General features: G+C 65.9%; 4 protein-coding genes across 4 annotated transcripts; 1 reads left to right on the top strand and 3 right to left on the bottom strand.

Moving 5' to 3' along the window:
• Window positions 1-404: 404 nt before the first annotated feature.
• H696_04709 (hypothetical protein) lies at window positions 405-4,662 on the top strand (the record flags this gene model as incomplete). The annotated part of the gene is made up of 4 exons (XM_009498572.1): window positions 405-563; window positions 674-1,760; window positions 2,131-4,019; window positions 4,183-4,662. The coding sequence occupies 3 exons, from the start codon at window positions 405-407 to the stop codon at window positions 3,930-3,932; spliced, it is 3,048 nt and encodes a 1,015-aa protein (XP_009496847.1). The 3' UTR covers window positions 3,933-4,019; window positions 4,183-4,662.
• A 609-nt stretch (window positions 4,663-5,271) lies between these two features.
• Window positions 5,272-7,635, bottom strand: H696_04708 (hypothetical protein). Its single transcript, XM_009498571.1, has 6 exons — window positions 7,470-7,635; window positions 7,086-7,363; window positions 6,843-6,952; window positions 6,409-6,723; window positions 6,013-6,278; window positions 5,272-5,611 (listed from the first exon to the last, which is right to left on the bottom strand). The coding sequence occupies exons 1-6, from the start codon at window positions 7,579-7,581 to the stop codon at window positions 5,454-5,456; spliced, it is 1,239 nt and encodes a 412-aa protein (XP_009496846.1). The 5' UTR covers window positions 7,582-7,635; the 3' UTR covers window positions 5,272-5,453.
• A 1,131-nt stretch (window positions 7,636-8,766) lies between these two features.
• Window positions 8,767-10,985, bottom strand: H696_04707 (hypothetical protein). The gene is made up of 3 exons (XM_009498570.1): window positions 10,477-10,985; window positions 9,800-10,285; window positions 8,767-9,590 (listed from the first exon to the last, which is right to left on the bottom strand). The coding sequence occupies exon 3, from the start codon at window positions 9,388-9,390 to the stop codon at window positions 8,911-8,913; it is 480 nt and encodes a 159-aa protein (XP_009496845.1). The 5' UTR covers window positions 9,391-9,590; window positions 9,800-10,285; window positions 10,477-10,985; the 3' UTR covers window positions 8,767-8,910.
• Window positions 10,986-14,155: 3,170 nt separating this feature from the next.
• H696_04706 (hypothetical protein) lies at window positions 14,156-17,276 on the bottom strand. Its single transcript, XM_009498569.1, has 5 exons — window positions 16,456-17,276; window positions 15,912-16,340; window positions 15,688-15,783; window positions 14,894-15,589; window positions 14,156-14,744 (listed from the first exon to the last, which is right to left on the bottom strand). Exons 1-5 carry the CDS (start codon window positions 17,251-17,253, stop codon window positions 14,448-14,450), a joined length of 2,316 nt encoding a protein of 771 aa, XP_009496844.1. The 5' UTR covers window positions 17,254-17,276; the 3' UTR covers window positions 14,156-14,447.
• Window positions 17,277-17,334: the final 58 nt, after the last annotated feature.

Below are 17,334 nucleotides of genomic sequence, written 5' to 3'. Positions count from 1 at the left end.
TGTGTGTGTGTGTGTGTGTGTGTGTGTGTGTGTGTGCATGTGTGCGTGTGTGCGTGTGTTCGTCTGTGTGCGTCCGTCTGTCCACTTGCGTGTGTCTGGGACTACACACTCACTCTGGGCGAGGGTGCGCCTGTGACTTCCGGCGCATCCCCCTCGTTCTCGCCAGTCCATGATCATAGCCGGTTGTCATGGGTCCTCCGGCGCCTTGATAGTCAAAAGCCATTCTCCCCACTGGCCAGTTGGCGACCCACTGACTAATTCTCTCCCCCCCCCCCCCCCCCCCCCCCCCCCCCCCCCCCCCCCCCCCCGTCGTAGCCAGGCCCCACACTACGCCCACACGCTTCCCTCCCCTTCTCCCTCCCCCTCTCTCTCTCCCCTCCTCGCGGACGCGCGCATTGGCTACGATGTGCGGCCGCTGTGATGAGCTTCTCGACATTTGTCGGGGCCCGTCCCTCTCTCTCTTGGACCGCATCTCCATCCTTTCTCATCGGCTCTTCACCACAGACCAGGGCCGGCCGAACTTCGGCGAGCCGACCGACCACGTCCTCTTCCTGTCACTGAAGGTGCCTTTGCATGTCCACACGCTGCCCCCCGTCCCCTCCCTCGGTCATGGCCTCCTCGCCACGTCCATCCCCGCAAAAGCACTGACGCCCCTGGCGCGCTACCTCCACAGACCCTCCTCGGCCAGCTCACCATCGCGCATTTGGGCATCACCGAAGAGCGCCTCCGCTCGCAGCCGCCCAACCATGTGACATACTACGAGGTGTTGCACACCCCCTACGTGTCGATGGGAGTCTTCCTACTCGGCTGCGGGGCCTACCTCCCGCTCCACGACCATCCCGACATGACGGTCATCACGTCGGTCGTTCGGGGCAGTGTTCGCCACCAGGCCTTCGACTGGGTGGAAAACACCCCCCCTCAGGCCCTCTTCCAGAAGCCGGTCGGCGGGTTCAACTTCCGGCCCATCCCCCTGGCCCTCCCTGGGCCCGGCGAGGGCACGACCCCCTGCACCATGGCCACCTCCGGGGCCGCTGCCACCGTCACCAGCATCGATGCCCTCCCGGTCGGCACCTCGGCCGCCCATGTCTGCCCCGGCGATGGGGCTCCCCCGGCCGGGGGGGTGGCTTCGCCCGGGTCGGCCCCGGTGTGGACCCCCTGCGGGTCGGCCTCCTGTTCATCCTCCTGCTCGGCCTCCTCATCCTCTTCCTCCGGGAGCCTGGCCGCCGCTGGGGAGAGCTCCGGCCTGGATGCGACATTGGCCGGCTCCTCGGCCACCGCCGCCGCCGCCGCCGCCGCCGCCGCCGCTGCCGCCGCCGCCACCACCACCACCGCCACCGGGGGCGGCGGGACGCGGCCGGCCGTCCGGTCCCCCTACGGCATGGCCAATCCCACCCCGCTTTCCAGTGCCGCCCCGGCTGCGGCGTCCCTCGGCTCGGACTCTGCGCGGGCCGTACTGGACACCATGAGGAACCAGGCCCTCCAGAGCCTCCGGCAGACTGTCCGGTCCTTCGGCGGCCGGGAGGCCATCCGCATTGCCGACCAGGTGGTCGAGGCGCCGGCTCTGCACACGCTCTTTCCCACCAGCGGCGGGAACATCCACGCGTTTGCTGCCCTGCCGGATGCCCCATCAGTTCTTTTCGATATTCTGGCCCCGCCATACTCCGAGGACGATGTGGCCTACTGCCCGGATGGCGGTGAGGCTGTTGCTTCCTCTCGCTCCTCCTCCTCTTCACACGAATGTCCCTCCGGGGCAACCAGCGGTGCGTTGTGCCGCCCCATGGGCCTGGCTGCTCCTCTGTCCGGACCGTTCTTTTGCCCATGCCCCCGACGGCGACTGTGCACGCGGGTGGAGAGGAGCTCGTCTCTTTTCTGACATCACCGAATCCTGCTCCCTCCCCCGGTCTCTCCCTCTGCCGGCCTCTTGGCCTTGATTCATTGGGCCTTGCCGTGTATTTTCCGTGTTTTTGGCATCCATACACACACAAATATGGATATACATACATGTATGTATGTATGTATGTATGTATGTGTGTGCGTGTGCGTGTGTGTGTGTGTGTGTGTGTGTGTGTGTGTGTGCGCGCGCGTCCGACCATACGCGCGTCCGACCATACGCGTGTCGCCCATATACAGCCAATAATGGCGCCGCCTTCTCCATGGGCAAACTCTCGACCAGCAGCATCCCCTCCGGTGTGGAGGAGGTTTTCGCTGGCGGCGCTGGCGGCGCTACCGGGCCTTCGTTGACTAGCCTGCTGCTGAACCACTCGCGCGAGGTGTCTCCCCCGCCGTCTCCGCCGTCGGCCGAAGCCCGGCACTTTGCCGCTCCCCTCGAGGGGGCCTGGCCCGCCCACGTTTCTCTTTCCCCGACGGGCAGCGCCGGGGGGATGGCGATGTCTGCCACGGGCGTTCCAAGCCCCATCGGCACTGGGGGGCTCATCAGCGCCGCCGGCACCACCACTGGTACCACTGCTGCCGCTGTTGGCGCTGCCACCAGCATGGACGCCGCCTCTCCCACGGCCCTGGGCATCGCAGGGGTCGACACTGACGGCGGGCATTCCTCCACTCCCGGGCCTTCATCTGGCGCTCCTCCGCCTTGTACCTTCCACACTTGCCCCAAGTTTGGGTCGGCTCTCACGGCGGCCGCCCAGCTGGCGGCCCTTCCGCTGACAGCCTCCGGCCTGCTGTCTCAGTTCGACGGCCTGGAGCTGTCTGTCCTGGCCGGCCATCACCAAGCGCCGGCTGGGCACCACCTGGATGGCCGGTGGCCGATGATGCCGGGCACGTCTTCCGGGCCCGGGCTGCCGCTGCCCCTGCATCCGACCCGGGTGAGCTCGTCCTCCTCGGAGGAGGATGTTGCCCGGGGGGGTGACCCCTTGGGGAGTGGCAGCGACCATGGCAATGCCGGCCCCGGCATCAGCATCAGTAGCAACAGCAGCAGCAGCAGCAGCAGCAGCAGCGGCGGCGGCGGCGGCGGTGGCGGCGGTGGCCCCATGAGTGGTGGTGGCGGCGGAGTTGGCCCACTGGCCGAGCAGTTTGCGTCGGTGGGCTTCGGCTCGCAGCCACCTTCGCCCCGGGCTGCCGAGGGGCTGACATCGGCTCCTGGGCCCTTCGAGCGGGCTTCCTCCTCGCCCTCCTTCTTCGACTCCGGGAACCATAGTCCCCGGCCGATGGAGGGGTCGGTTTCTCTGGCGACGTCGGCATCTTCCTCGTCGCTGTCGCTGGCGGTCCCGGCGACTGGGTCGTCTGCTGCGGTAAGCTGCTCGGCCACCCCCCTGGCCGGTGGTGATGGTGGTTCTTCAGTTTCTTCTCCCTCGCCTCCGGGGCGTCTGCCCAACGCCGGCGGTAGCCCGCTGCCGCCGGCCCTGGGCCACGAATCGGGGGAGGGGACGGGACCTGGAGCATCGCCGGCAGCCGCGGCGGCGGCGGCGGCGGTGGCTGCTGTTGCTGCGGCGGCAGCCGCGGCCGCCGCCGTCGCCGCGGCCGCCGAAGATCGCCGGCGCGACTGCACCTACTTCAGTGAGTTTTTGATTGACGGCCATCAGCGCGCTTCCATCGGGATCCCGATTGGCTTGGCCTTCTTGACGCCAGCCTTCCCGGAATATTCCTCCGATGTGGAAGCCTATCATGGGACACAGATCCACCATGTTTTGGCGGATTCCTTCGGGGCGTATGCCTCGTCTGACGTGGATGAGGGCGACTTTCCGGAGTGCCCGGCACTGACGCCCGTGGTGCCGACTGGGGACACCTCGCCTGGCGTCGGCCCCGATGGCTACGCGTCCATCTTTTCGCTCAAGGTGTCAGATGGCCTTGCGGGGCCGGCCATGTCCTCGAGCATGGCTGCCGGCGCGGGAGCCTCCGGTGCAGCGGTGGTCCGGCCATCCGGTGGTGGCACCGCCTCGGCCGTGTCGCCGCTGGTGCTAACTCCGAAGGGCTGACATCCTGCACGGAGTCATCTTGACCCACGGGCATCATGTGTCTGTGTGTATGCGTGTGAACGCGCGTATGCGTGTGTGTACTGGCATGTACGTGCAGATGCGCCCCCTCCCCACCTTCGTTTGTCCTTCTGAATGGCGCATTTCCACGCGGAAGCCCGTGCATCCCTCCTACCGCATCACAGCCCAATGGCGTGTTTGCCGCCTACACCACTGACACAGGCCCCTTTTCGCACATCTCTGTCCCGCGCAGGCGACACCGCCATGCTGTCTGTCTCTCGATCGCGCGGGGCCTGCCCAACACGTCCTGCACATGGCCGCCTTCTCTCCCTCCCCCCCCCCCCCCCCCCCTCTCTCTCTCTCTCTCTCTCTCCCTTGTCCTCAACTTCTGGCCGTTCGCCTCCCTATTTTTCTCCTTGCCAGCCGAGGAGAGGGATGTGCCACTGTTGAATGGGGGCCCCACCCTATCCTGTGGGTGTTCCTGCCCACCCAGATGGCTTTCAGGGCGATGTGTTCTCTCGTTCGGGCCCGTCCCTTCGATTGCCCCTCGCCGCATCGCTGCTCCCCCCTCTCTCCTCTTCCCTCTCCCTAGACACTTTGCCTCGCTCCGTCAATTTGCCACTTCCACCCCAATCGGAGGAGGACCACTGCCTGTACTTGTCAAGCCCCCCCCCCCCATGTTTCGTTGCCCTTCTCTCGCACGAAACTCGACTACACTCCCCCCTCTTTCACATGCATATACGTGTCTCCTTTCCTTCCGCCTCTTGGAGACCATGCGCGCATGCACATTCATCATTTCTGCCGGGATTAGTCCGCCCCTTCGCCCGGGACCCGTTGGCCTTAGCCCGGGCGTTCGGAATATCTCGCCAGTTCGGTTCCCCCTTCTCCGCATGTCGAGGCAGCCAAGAGAGCGCGCATGTGTCTTGGCCCATTCAGCGGAGTGGATCACTCAGACGCGCCCTCCCGAGCGACATCCTCTGCCTATTGTTCCGAGAAACTTCCCAGCGAGCGAGCCCTCGGGACCGGGGAAGGGGGGGAGGAGGGGGCGGGGGCCAGGCGGCGTACGGTCGAGGAGTTTTTTTTTTCCGCCCGGCGCGGGGTCCGCAACCTGCCAACGTTTGGCCCCTTCGCGACCCGCCATCCGGGGTGGGCTTGTGTTGGCCGGGGTCGTAAATGCGTGTACGCGGGCGGGGCCAGAACCCGAGGCCGAGAGGGGAGGCGCCCGCTCTCAAGGTGGTGCCGTGAGGTCGGGCGGGCCCCGGCGATCCCAAGCGAAATGGCCAAAAACGCGCGCCCCAGCCGGGGGCACCAGCTACATCGCCACCCCTTTGTCCCCACATCCCGGCCATATTCTCGACAACGTTGCGGGGTTTCCTTCTATTGATGAGTGAGGTGAGGGCAGGCCTCCCATCGCGGGCACACTACCAGGGTGCACACGGGCATGGAGACGCGAGTGCCCCCTGTCCCTCCCTCTCTTTCGCACCCACACACACACACACATTCGCACACAGACGCGTGTGTCCTCTAGCTTGATGTGAGGAGAAGATGACAGATGGAGAAGCTAATGACGAAGGTGACAGTCACCACAAGGACCGAATGCTTGCGCAGGTAAGAGGCAAAGATGGACCGGAGGTAGCCGGTTTTCTTCTGAGGCGAAACCCGCTCCGGCCCAGCAAAGCGCGCTTTTCAGGTGGGAAAAAAAAAAGAGAAAGGGAAGCAAGGGTGTGCGGCCGCAGGAGTCAGCACACAGGGCGGCGTCGGGGGAGGGGAGTGCTTTGTCTTGTTTTTTTTTTTGGAAGGAAGAGAGAAGAGATGGCGCAAGGACACAACAGGGCACCCTGCAGCGGTGGAACAGATGCAGGGGCAGAGGAAAGAGGGGCAGAAAAGGGGAGGAACAAAAATGTAGGTCGAAATCTCGAGCAACAGCAACACACAGGGGGAAGGGAGGAGGAAGGGGAGTGGCGGACAAACGAGCGCTCTTTCTCACTTGGACAGGTGCAGGTGGGGAGAGGAGGGATGGAAGGGGCAGGGAAGAGAGGGGAGGGGGGTGCGCGCGCGCTCTAGGTGCTTGAGGATTGCGAACCAGCTGGGAAGGACACGCAGAAGCCGAGGAAAACCGGCTTGTGGTCGGAATTGCACAGGGTCCGGAGGGAATCGAAGATGGACGGCTGGAGGGCGTAGCCCGGGGCGGTGGGAATACGCCAAAGGACACGATCGCAGAAGGCCGGGTTGCGCTGCTTCTTGGAAGAGTCATAGTTGTTGGTGCCGATGTCGAACTTGTAGGTTGGCGGGAAGGCGGGGACCAGCTCGGTGAACCCCTGGAAGACTCTCCCGGCGGCCATCTCGCGGCTAAGCGTGGAGATGTTTGTTGCGAAGGAGTGATGGGAGGGCAAAGGGTGGCACGGGGAGTCAGCGGCACTGAGCAGCAGGCAAGGGGGGGGGGGGGGGGGAAGACGCCGGCGCAGTCAAGTGCACGCACTTCAGCTGGTCATGAGCATAGAGCTTGCCCCAGTTCTCCTCGGCGATGTGGGTCATGAGGTCGGCGCGGTCCAGCTCAACGCGGTAGTTCAGATCGCCGAGCCAGACGATGACGTCGTGGTCGCCAATGCGCGTGAGGCCATCGGTGCTGGGCTGCACGGGCGGCGCGGTGTACGTGCTCCGCGCGCACTGGAACTCATTCTGAGCCTGGATGACGGAGTCCTCATCCTGCGATGGCCGGCTCAGGAGGTCCTCCACCGTGGCACGGGGAATGTCGGAATTAACATCCGAGAAGAAGAGCATGCGCTGGCAAATGCTGGAAAAGGGGGCGGACAAGTGGGTGAGCGTGTGTATGCCGGGTGACGCATGGCGGGCCAGCGCAGAGGGGGGAAGTGGACTGGGGAAAAGGGGAGGGGGGGGGGGAGAGCGGCGTACTCGCGGAAGTCCTCATTGCGGCGCTGGACATTCGGCACATGGGCGTTGAAGTGGCTGTTGATGAAGACAAAGGAGGTGGAGCCGATGTTGAAGCGGACGGCCACAGCGCCCTTTGGGAGGAGGAAGAGGAAGAAAGGGGGGAGGACACGTGGGCGTCAGCAAAGGGAACGGAGACATGGACCTGATGTGCCCTTCACAGCCACACCCACACGGCCAAAAGCAAGGCCGGGGAGCCATGCATACCTTGTTGCCGAGAATGCGGCCAAGGCCGGTGCCAACCATGGACGCATCGACTTGGGTGATGGACTCCTGGATGAGGGTATCCTTGGCGAAGACGAGGATCAGCATGCCGACAAGCTGCGAAGAGGAAAGCAGCGAGTACGTGCCAGTGGTCGAGGCACGGTTCAGCAGGCTGATGGTCTCGTCGATCCACAGGCCGGAGGTCTTGGCATTGTTCTCGAAGTAGGCGTCCTTCGAGGAATCGAACTCCTGGAAGCCAAGGACCACGAGATCCGGGTTGGCTGGGAGGATCAAGGCAGGTGTTAGGAGACAGGGGCGGCACAGGCAGCGAAAGAGGCCACAGGCGAGGAGCCGGCGGGGCAGGGAGGGGGGGGGGGGGGGAGGGACAGAGACCGGGGTTAAGCCACTGGTGGAGCGCTCCCAAGGTCTTGTGGTTGTCATTGATGTTCCATGATCCGGCGAAGACCGTGAGGGATGTCGATGATTCCGGGAACGTCATCTGGGCGGGGTAGGCTCTTGGCGAAAGGAGGGGAGTAGGGGGAGGGGAGAAGGGGGGGAGAGAGAGAGAGGGAGAGGACGAGGGAGGGGAGGGGGCAGGAGGGGGGATAAGAAAAAAGAGCAAGTCTTCATCGACAATAGCATGCCACAAGAAGAATGACCAGGGATCGGCCTCCCCCCCCCCCCTCCGCGAACTCCATCCACCTCCAAGGCGCAAGTGTTTCCTGGTAGAGCCGCAACGGGCGTCGGCGCGCACCGTGCGCGCGCGCCGGGTCCCAAGGATGACCACGGTTTCCCCGAAAAGAAGCCCGCGACTGCGTGCACCGACCACCCTCAGGCGCGTCATTCCGCGCGACCCCGTGCGTTCGAAATAAATGTACGTGCGCAGTCATACGCCCCGGTCCCCCTGGGTATGTACCCCCACCCCTGGTGGCGACGCCCCGCGGAAATGGCGATGGCATCTCCGACCGAAATGGCGGCCGGAAGCGCGGAGGGCGGGAGCCTAAAAAGAACTGGGCTCGTGCCACATGCACACACACACACACACACTGCCAGGGTGGTTATTACCTTCTCGCCGGCTCGGCCCTCCCGCGGGGGCGTCCTTTCTTGAGCCCACGCACTCAGCCCTGCAGCAGGAAGCAACGGGCCGAGGGACCGGCAGTTCCTACACGCGCCCCTTGGACAATGGGACAAGACCACACGACCTGCCCAAGAAAGAACTGCCTTGACTTGGGGCGGACATGCCACCGCGCGGGCCGACTTGTGCCCAGCCACACGGCTCTCGCGGGGGAAGTTGCTCCCCCCCCCACCCCGGACCCGACCGAGGCAGGAGCGCGCGCAGGGCCCCTTTGCTCGAGAGCCCGGCAAAAATGGGCAAGCACAAGCTGATAATGGAGAACAAACATCAGAATTGTTATCTTAAAAGAATATGAGAGCAAACTCATAATAATGAGGTGGACAATCTATTTTTCGACAATTATTGATTATTCAAGACTTGATGTTCCTAAATACAAAAATAGACTACTTTTCTGTCATATAATTGCCCAAACAATAGTATAAAGCTGTGAATTGACTGCCATGAAAAAACGATCTGCTGTCTATTTTTCCGCTACGAAAATCTATTTTCCCTTCTTCAGCCGCCCCCTTGCGGTTTCTCAGTCGCACCGGTCGGTATCCTTTTCCCCCTCGCACCTTCCCTTTTCCGCTCCGTGTCCTCTTGTTCTTCCTCCCTTCCTTTCGTTGCTCCTCCCTCTCTCTCCCCCTTCGAAGCATCCCGCCCTGATTGTGCATCTCCTTTCCTCCCGCCGCCATGGACCCTCCAGGCGGCCACTCATCTCCCCCGCCGTCTCTGGCTGACGACCCGTCGCTGACGCCGGAGCACACGTCGGAATGGCGGTCCTCTTCTCCGCCCCGGCTGGCACGGCGCAATCGCCGGCGACGCGTCCCGGCCGACGCCGGCTCCCTCCACTCCTCCCCGGAAGCCGACCTGGGCAGCCGGCCGAAGGGCCCGGATCCGGTACTCGCTCCCGGGGATCTGCTCCTGGACGAGGCAACCACTCCTTCCGGAGCGGGCACCCTCCTGCCGCGGGACGGTGAGCCGCCGTCGCTTGCGGTTCCCTCCCGGCCGGCGGCCGCATCGACCATCACTCCTCCGCCTACTGCCCTTGCCCCGGGCTCGGGGGGGCCTCCGGCTCGTCCACAACAGCGAGTCGCGCGTATCCAATCCAACCGTGACAGCTTTTCCCAGCAACTCTCCGATCAACGCCTCGATGCCGGGCAGGGTCTCTTTGTCGCGAGTACCGGCACGCATCGAGGCCCCTCCTCCTCCTCCCCCTCGCCGGATCCGCTGCAAACCCCACCACCACCCTCAGGCCGGAGATCGGGGGCTCTCTCGCTGCCAAGCCCCACGGCCGCACGGACACCAACGCCCGATGCCGGTGCCCGGCCTACCGGGCCGCCGGTTCTGCCGCTGCGACAGCGCCAACGCGGCCGTCCAAGCCCCCCGTCTGCCTCCTTTTCCTCTTCGCCCTCGGATGTGGAAACCCCGGAGGCGGCACTCGGGGCTGGGGGTCCCGTACGGCCGCTCTTTTCGCCGGTGGACGGCGCCGAGCAGCCGCCCCGTGCCCCACTTCCTGGCAGCGACTTTCGCGCCATTCAGCGCCTTTTGGCCAACAGACGTGTGCTCTTCCGATCTGCGGCCGTCCAAGCCCCCCGTCTGCCTCCTTTTCCTCTTCGCCCTCGGATGTGGAAACCCCGGAGGCGGCACTCGGGGCTGGGGGTCCCGTACGGCCGCTCTTTTCGCCGGTGGACGGCGCCGAGCAGCCGCCCCGTGCCCCACTTCCTGGCAGCGACTTTCGCGCCATTCAGCGCCTTTTGGCCAACAGCTCGCCGGACTATCCGCTGCCGGATTCATTGATGCTCTCCACCTCCTTGATGTCCTCCCCGCTGTCGGATCTCTCCGACGCCGGCCCGGATGTCTACCGGTCTCTCTTCCCGGCTGCTCCGCCGGGAAGCTCCAACGGTGGCAGTGGCGCCTGGTCGTTGCTGGACGCGGTGGCGGCCGAGCGTCGCGCGTCGGCCCTCGCCGATGTGGCAGCCACACCGGTGGCTCCTCGGACACGCCCCTCCGCCGGCCGGAGCTCGACGTCGACCCCCTCAGATGCGATGATGATCTCTCCCCAGGGGGTGGCCGATGCGCGGGCCACCTTCCTCCCTGGGCGACCGCTCTTCTCGCCGGTTGGCGCCCCTTCCGGGAGTGGGACCGGCGCCGGGGGCAAAGATCGGAAGAGCGTCGTGTGGCTCCTCGGACACGCCCCTCCGCCGGCCGGAGCTCGACGTCGACCCCCTCAGATGCGATGATGATCTCTCCCCAGGGGGTGGCCGATGCGCGGGCCACCTTCCTCCCTGGGCGACCGCTCTTCTCGCCGGTTGGCGCCCCTTCCGGGAGTGGGACCGGCGCCGGGGGCAACTCCGCGCCCTCGGCTGGCGGAGGGCTGTCCTTCATCAGCACCCCGGGCCGGTCCAGCACTTATGACGCCTTTCCGTCGTCAACTCCCTCACACATGCGCCACATGCATCATCCGCCCTTGTCAACTCCCCAGCGCCCGGATCAGCCCTCATCGACTGCTTACCATGCGCTCTTCGGGTCGGGAGCCCTGAACAGCACCATGGATCATGGGCACTTTTCCATGGACTTCGGCGGTGCCATGAGTTTCCCCTCGCAGACTCCGCCGCCGGTGGCGCCCATGCAGCGGCGTGGCTCGGGCTTGTTGCTTGATACCCCTGGGACCCCGGTCCCGGGATCGCTGCTGCTGCTGAGTGCCGAGCATGGGCATGCTGCCGAGACCCCGGCGATCTCGGCATCAACGCGGGTGCCCTCCGTGCCGAAGCCGCCGCCGCCGCCGCCGCCGCCGGTCGCGCCGGCCACCCCGGCGCCGGCCAACGCCCGGGATGTGGCCGCCTCGACGACCGGCACCACCATCGACTCGGCTGTCCTCCTCCCCGCGGGAGGTCGGACTACGGCCCTGGGGAGTGTCCCGGCGCCGGGGGATGCCGAAGGCGCGCCGCCGGTCCTCAGTGCCGCGGCACAAAGCGCCATCGATGAGGCGGAGTCCTTTTCGCGGTCGATCAATGTCTTCCACCAGCGCCGGCGCCATCTGCGCCATGTGCTGGCCGTGCATGCCACCTTGGCCCCCTCGCCGGTGGTGGTTCGAGCCTTTCCCACCCAGGCCGCCGAGGCCGGCCCGAATGCCGGCGGCCTGCATGCGGCCCCCTTTTCGCCGTCGATTTCCTATGCCCCAGGCGGGCCGCTGGCCATTTCCACCCCGCTTCCAGCGCGCGCCAGTGCCCTTGACCTTGGTGGCCCCCCGGCCGGTGGCCGGGCCCTCATGGACTGGCAGGCGGAGGAGGTGGCCCGGCTCCATCGCCGCGTGAGCCACGCCACCAGCGGGGGCATCCTCTCCTCGCCCTTGAGTGGGGATCCTTCCCCTGCATCGTCCTCCCTGTTGAGCTCCTCCTCCTCCACCGACCCTTCGCCCATTTCCTCCACCTCTTCGGTCCTCTTTGCTCCGATGGAGCTCTCGCCGATCGCGGAGACTTCCTCATCGGCTGCGCCGCCGATTCGCGGCGTCCCGACACGCGCGGCCCATGCGGCTCGCGGATCTCGGGACCGGGGGCCTCGGACGACGGCCCGTGCATCTCACCCGGATCATGGGCCCCTCTTCGGCATGGCCACTCCCCTGGGCGGTCCGGCTGGGCGGGATCCGGCCGCCTCGCTGCAGCTGATGGCCACCCCCTCGGCCGGAGCCGGGGCTGATGCCCTGGTGACCACTCCGGTTCCTGCGTCATTGCTATTGGTGCCGGACTCCGGGAATGGCGGCTCGGCGTCGGACATGTCGACCGAGGCCGTGTCTGCTTTGGCCGCGGCCCTGGCGGCCCCGCCCGCCGGTGCCGATGATCATCCCCCTTCACACCCGCCCTCGCCGTCCAGCAGCTTGCAGCCCCACGCGGCCGGCCGCACGGCGCCGCTCTTCTCCTCGCCAGCCGGCCTGGAGGAGGACTCGCTGCTGGGTGCCCCGGCGGCGGGGCCCCTCTTTGGCTCGACTCTTGGTAGCTCCTCCAGTGACGACCTCTTCACGTCGGGCTCTTCTCGTGCGGACTTCGTTCCTCGATTCGAGCCGCTTGGCCCGGCGCCGCCTCTCGAGCCCCTGACGGAGGGGGCTCTGCTTGCCTCACTGCCGGCCGATTCGGCCGAGGACTCCGATGTATGTGTCTCCCCTGTGCGCCTCTTTTTTTCTTCCTCCTTCTCCCGGCCCATGTCCCTCCCCCCTGCCTGCGACCCGTTGATTGTGTACTGATGCTGGTTTGATCGCCTCCGCCCCCCCCCCCCCCTCTCCCCCTGCCAATCGGCATGGTGTAGCTTCTCCGGAGTTTGCTGCTGGTAGGCTCCTCGGATTCGGAATCCGACTCGTGGCTGCCCCAGCCGGCACCTCCGATGCCGATGCGCCTGGAGGCTCGCATCGAGGCAAGCCGCGAGCAACCCGCCCTCATGCCACCCATCCCGGCCATCGTGCACTTCGAATCCCCCCTCCACCAGCTTCCCTCGATCAATCCCATCAATTCCCGCGACCGGGACACACTCGAGGCGCAGACCATCATGCTTGTGCTCACAGGACGCCTCACTCCCAGTCACATGGCCGGTACGTCGGGGAGCTGCTTCTCGGCCCCCCCATGCCTCGGGTCCTTTCGCCCGACCTCTCCCAGCGGCCACCCTGCGATGGCTCTTCCTGACGCATGCCCTCGCTGGCTCTCTCTCTCTCTCTCTCTCTCTCTCTCCCTTCCCCCCTCTTTCGCCGCTCCTGCTGGTGCATCCAGTTACCGAGGAGGACTCGGTCGAGGCGTTGATGCGCGTGTTCCAGGCATCCGGCATCAGTGGCGAAGCCATCCCGCATGTGGCTCTGCCGGACAGCGAGGCGGCGGCCCGGTCGCGCGACGCCGCACACCGGACCACGGCCGCCGCCATGACGGCCAGCTACAACATGGAAACCCTCTTCCCGTGGAGCTACCACCATGACCGGTCGGTGACCCCGGCAGCCGATCCCATCCTCCACCGAGCCGAGGAAGACCAAGTGCTTCCCACCTGCCCGAGCGAGATTGCCTTCCGGCAGAGTGTCCTCGCTGAGGACCGGGCTGTTGGCGGAATTGTGGGGCTTCCCTTGTGGCAGACTCTCAAGCAGACGGCCTGGCTCCATGGCGATGATGATGGGTCTTTGTGGGCTCTGCTGCGCAGCTCGTCCGACCTGACACCGCTGCTGTCTCGCTCGAAGGCACAGACGCATGGCGGCCGTGGCCGGTACGCCCTGGCACAGGACTCCTCCAGCCACTTGAGCACCCGGCCGCCGCAAGCTTTTGCCTTCCATGGGCCGTGGGTTTTCGATGTTGATGGTCAGCCGCCACCCTTTCCCATTTGAGGTCCTTCGCGGGGGTGAAATGAAGATGTCCTTGTTTGCTTTTTCTCTATTTCGGGGATGTCCATCTCATGTCGAGGAGGGCTCGGGCGGCGGAGGGACCGAGAGGGGCGGCTCAAGAAGGCTTTTGACCCAGGTGCATGTGTGTTAGATGGAGGCCGTGGCATTGTGCGTCGGTGTTGGGCAAATGCACGCACCACAGGGGCATGTCCAGGGCCTCGACGGCGGCGGGATTGGGAATCAAAAAGCCCGAGGGACTCGGTGCTTCGACGTGCGTCGGGCCACTTGACACTGGAGGTGGCTGAAGGAAGGAGAAGGGCAGGCGCGGGGGGGACGACAAGGCAAGCGGGTCCTTGTCCGTGGAGGCCATCATCAACGGCGCAAGGGAGGACCGGGGCAGGGGGGGCGTGTGGGTGTCAAATGCGGCGAAGGAGTGGGCGGCTGGATGGGTGGTGGTCCCTGTGTTCCTCCCATGCCCCTGCTCCGGGCAGCCGCCCCATATTCCCCCAGGGCGGAGCCGCACACAGCAGGGATCTCCTGGCCGGGCCCCGCCGATACACCTTCCAACGCACAGGGAGGAGGGGAGAAACAAGAAACGCGTGCCGATCATGGTGAAGCTTCGTTTTTATTGGTTTTCATTCTTGTCGAGGCAGCGATAGCAGCAGCGCGATGGGCACGCGCCGACCAGGGACCTCTCCGGGCTCCGGCTCTTTGTGTCGCTCCCCATATCGCACATCCCCGACTGGTCTCCTGTGTGTAACACGAAAGGCAGACGGAAAGGAAAACAGCCGCCGGGGCGCATTGGAGACGGGGAGGCCGAGCGGAGCACGGGCTGGCTCATACATGGGTGCGCATGCGTACGTGCGTACGGCAAAGGACGCTGCCAGCCCCGGGCACACACTTACAGGTGGCCGTCATTGGTCAGGCTCTCGAAGCCATCCTCCGAGGTGACACCCAGGTGGAGGATGCGATCGCCAGAGCTGCACACCGGGTTGACGCTCTTGCCGACGACGATGCCATTCTCCGGGGCAATGTACTGGGCGATCAGGTCACCAAAGACATTGTACACGCGGGCGACCACATCGCCGGCCCGGACCCAGTCGTTGATCTCGGGCAGGACGGTCAGGATGCCGCCGGATTGGGTGAACATCCAGAAGGACCGGGTGCAAACGACGGCATCCTTCTCGGGGCGGGTGGACTGTTGGCAAGAGGGGGTACACGGGTTAGCAGGGCAAGTACAACGACGAGATGGGCGAACAGATGGAGGGGGAGGGGGAGGGGGAGGGCGAGGGCGAGGGCGAGGGCGAGGGCGAGGGCGAGGGCGAGGGCGAGAAGAGAGAGACATACCTGGCGAGGCACCATCTTCAAGTGGCACATGATGTTCTCCACACCGAGGTGGGCAAAGTGAATGAAGCGCCGGTGGAAGCGCTGAGGGTCGCCCACCTCGACGGTGATGGCGTGGATGCCGAGGGCGTGAGCCGCGCCACGAAGCGACCCATCGGGGCCGGTGTTGTGGACGATGATCTGCGGGTGCTGGAGGATGGCCATCTTGGCGGTGACCGGGTTGATCATGTTCGCGCGGACGTAGAGCGAGTTGACACGGCCGGTGGAGGCGGTGTGCATGTCCAGCAAGTAGTCGAACTTCTTGACGATGCGCTCCAGCAGGTAGTAACTGTACTGCTGGCCGGCGGTGCCGGTGGGCTTGCCCGGCATCAGGCGGTTGAGGTCCGACCCGTCGAGATAGCCACGCTGCTGGCGCAGGAAGCCCGGAGGGTTGGCGATGGACACGGCCACCAGGCAGCCGGAAAGCTCGGTGCAGTCAATTTCCCGGAAGAGGCGGTGAATGAGGGGAATGCCGTTGAGCTCGTTGCCGTGCAGGGCGGCCGTGATGCCGAGGACCGGGCCGCGCTTGACGCCCTTGGCCACCATGACCGGGACGCGAATGGGCAAGCCCAGACCATCGGTGGCCAGGGCGATCCACATGCGCGACACGCGCCCGGACGGCAGGGAGTTAAGGTCGAGGGTGGTGAAGGTGGGGACGCTCTGGAAGGGGGGGGGGGGAGGAGGAAGGGGCTGGTTAGAGGCGGGGAAGGGGAGGGAGGGAGAGGAAAGGGAACCAAGGGGGGGGGGGGAGGGCGCACTTCGATCGGGTCAACCATGGTGGTGGCACACTCGGAGAAAACGTGCGAGGGGGACGGGTCCATGCCCTCGATACTGGGCCGCGAGTCGATGGCGATCTGCATGGGCAGCGGCGGAAGGGGGAATGTTAGCGCGAGAGGGGGACGATCATCCGGACCGGCAGGGGGGAGAAAGGAGGCCGGGCGACAAGGGGGGAGCCGGGAGAAGGATCCCAGGCAGGGCGTACCTTCCGCGCCCAGGTGGCCACCTCGCGAATGTCGGCAATGGAGCTGGTGAAGCTGGCCGAGCGGACACACCGGGCCAGGGAGGCCAACACGCCGGCGGTCGGGGCACGGCGTTCGCACTTCTTGATGAACTTGGTGCAGGCCTGCTCATTGGTCAGGGCGTAGGCGACAAGATCGTCGGCCAGATCGCACAGGCTGGTCACCTTGGACACCAGCTCATCCGGCAGCGGGTCCACGGTCTGCGCCAGGAGGGCGGAGAAGGAGTGCTGGGAGGAGTTGCGCAGGGACATGGATCCGGAGGAGGAGTGCGATGAAGAGGAGGCCGTGCCGTCGGACTCGGTGGAGGCGACACTCGACGAATGCAGCGGGTCGGTGGAGGCGCTATTGTCACCGCGGAGACTGGGAGAAAGGCTGGCCTCAAACTGAAGGAGCTGTGTTTGGCGGGGAGACGGGGAAGGAGCAGAGGGGAGGGGGGCATGTGAATCAGTGACCATGTCCCAGGGGCAATGGGTGCGAGAGAGGGGGGGGGGGAGACCATGCGCGTACCTCCTTCTCGCACTGCTCGCGCTTCTTCTTGATCTCCTCGCGGTAGCCGTCGAACACGGTGGACACCTTGTTGATCTCGTTGCGCAGGGCCTCCTTCAGTTGGTCGGCGATCTCCTTCTTCTCGGGCGGCAGGACGAAGGGCTTGAACGGGGCGGCCGGGGAGCCCCGGCCCACACCGTCATCCAGCTGCAGCGCGGTGCCCATGAGAGACTCCATGATGTGCGGGTTGCTGGTTGCCCGCGAGAGGGGGATGGCGTTGCTGGCGCCGAAGAGGGAGCAGGTGCCGCCCGGAGTGCCGGGGGCGCTGCTGGCGTACGGGTCCTCGCGGGACGTCCGCCGGGCCTGATCAACGGCCACGCGCAGGGGCTTGGACTGGAGGGAGTGGTTGGCGGGGAAGGCCGACCGTGCGGAAGGGGGGGAATTCTGCTTGTCCGCCGGGAGGGGAGAGGTGGTGGCGTTGGTGACGGCAGCCGAGGCGGCGGCCCCGGCGGCCGAGACCATGCCGGTGGTGGTGGTCCCGGTGCCGGCGGCCGCGGGCCCGGGTGAGGCCGGAGTGGCCGGGTCCGCCCGGCGCAGGGTGGCGAGGCTGGCTCCAACCACCGGGGTCTTGGACTTGTCGACGGTGTCGTGGGAGTCGTAGTTGTCGGCCGCCGCGACGGCCGGGTCATCGACATCGTCATCGTGGTGGGCCGACTCGCCGACCGCACCGTCGACGAACTTGGCCAGGATCTCCTTCAGGCCGCGGTAGTCGAAGTACTGGGCTGGGGAGAATCGCGACTCGGGACGAGAGCCTGGCATTGTTGGGGCTGCATGTGGAGGGGGTGGGTGTTGGGCGAAGAAAGACATGGGTAAGCGGCCGAACGGGTTGGGGGGGGGGGG

This window comes from Fonticula alba (genome assembly GCF_000388065.1).
Source record: "Fonticula alba strain ATCC 38817 unplaced genomic scaffold supercont2.8, whole genome shotgun sequence".
NCBI lineage: Eukaryota > Rotosphaerida > Fonticulaceae > Fonticula > Fonticula alba.
The sequence above is the reverse complement of the archived record's forward strand: the minus strand, read 5'-3'. Positions and strand labels throughout refer to the sequence as shown.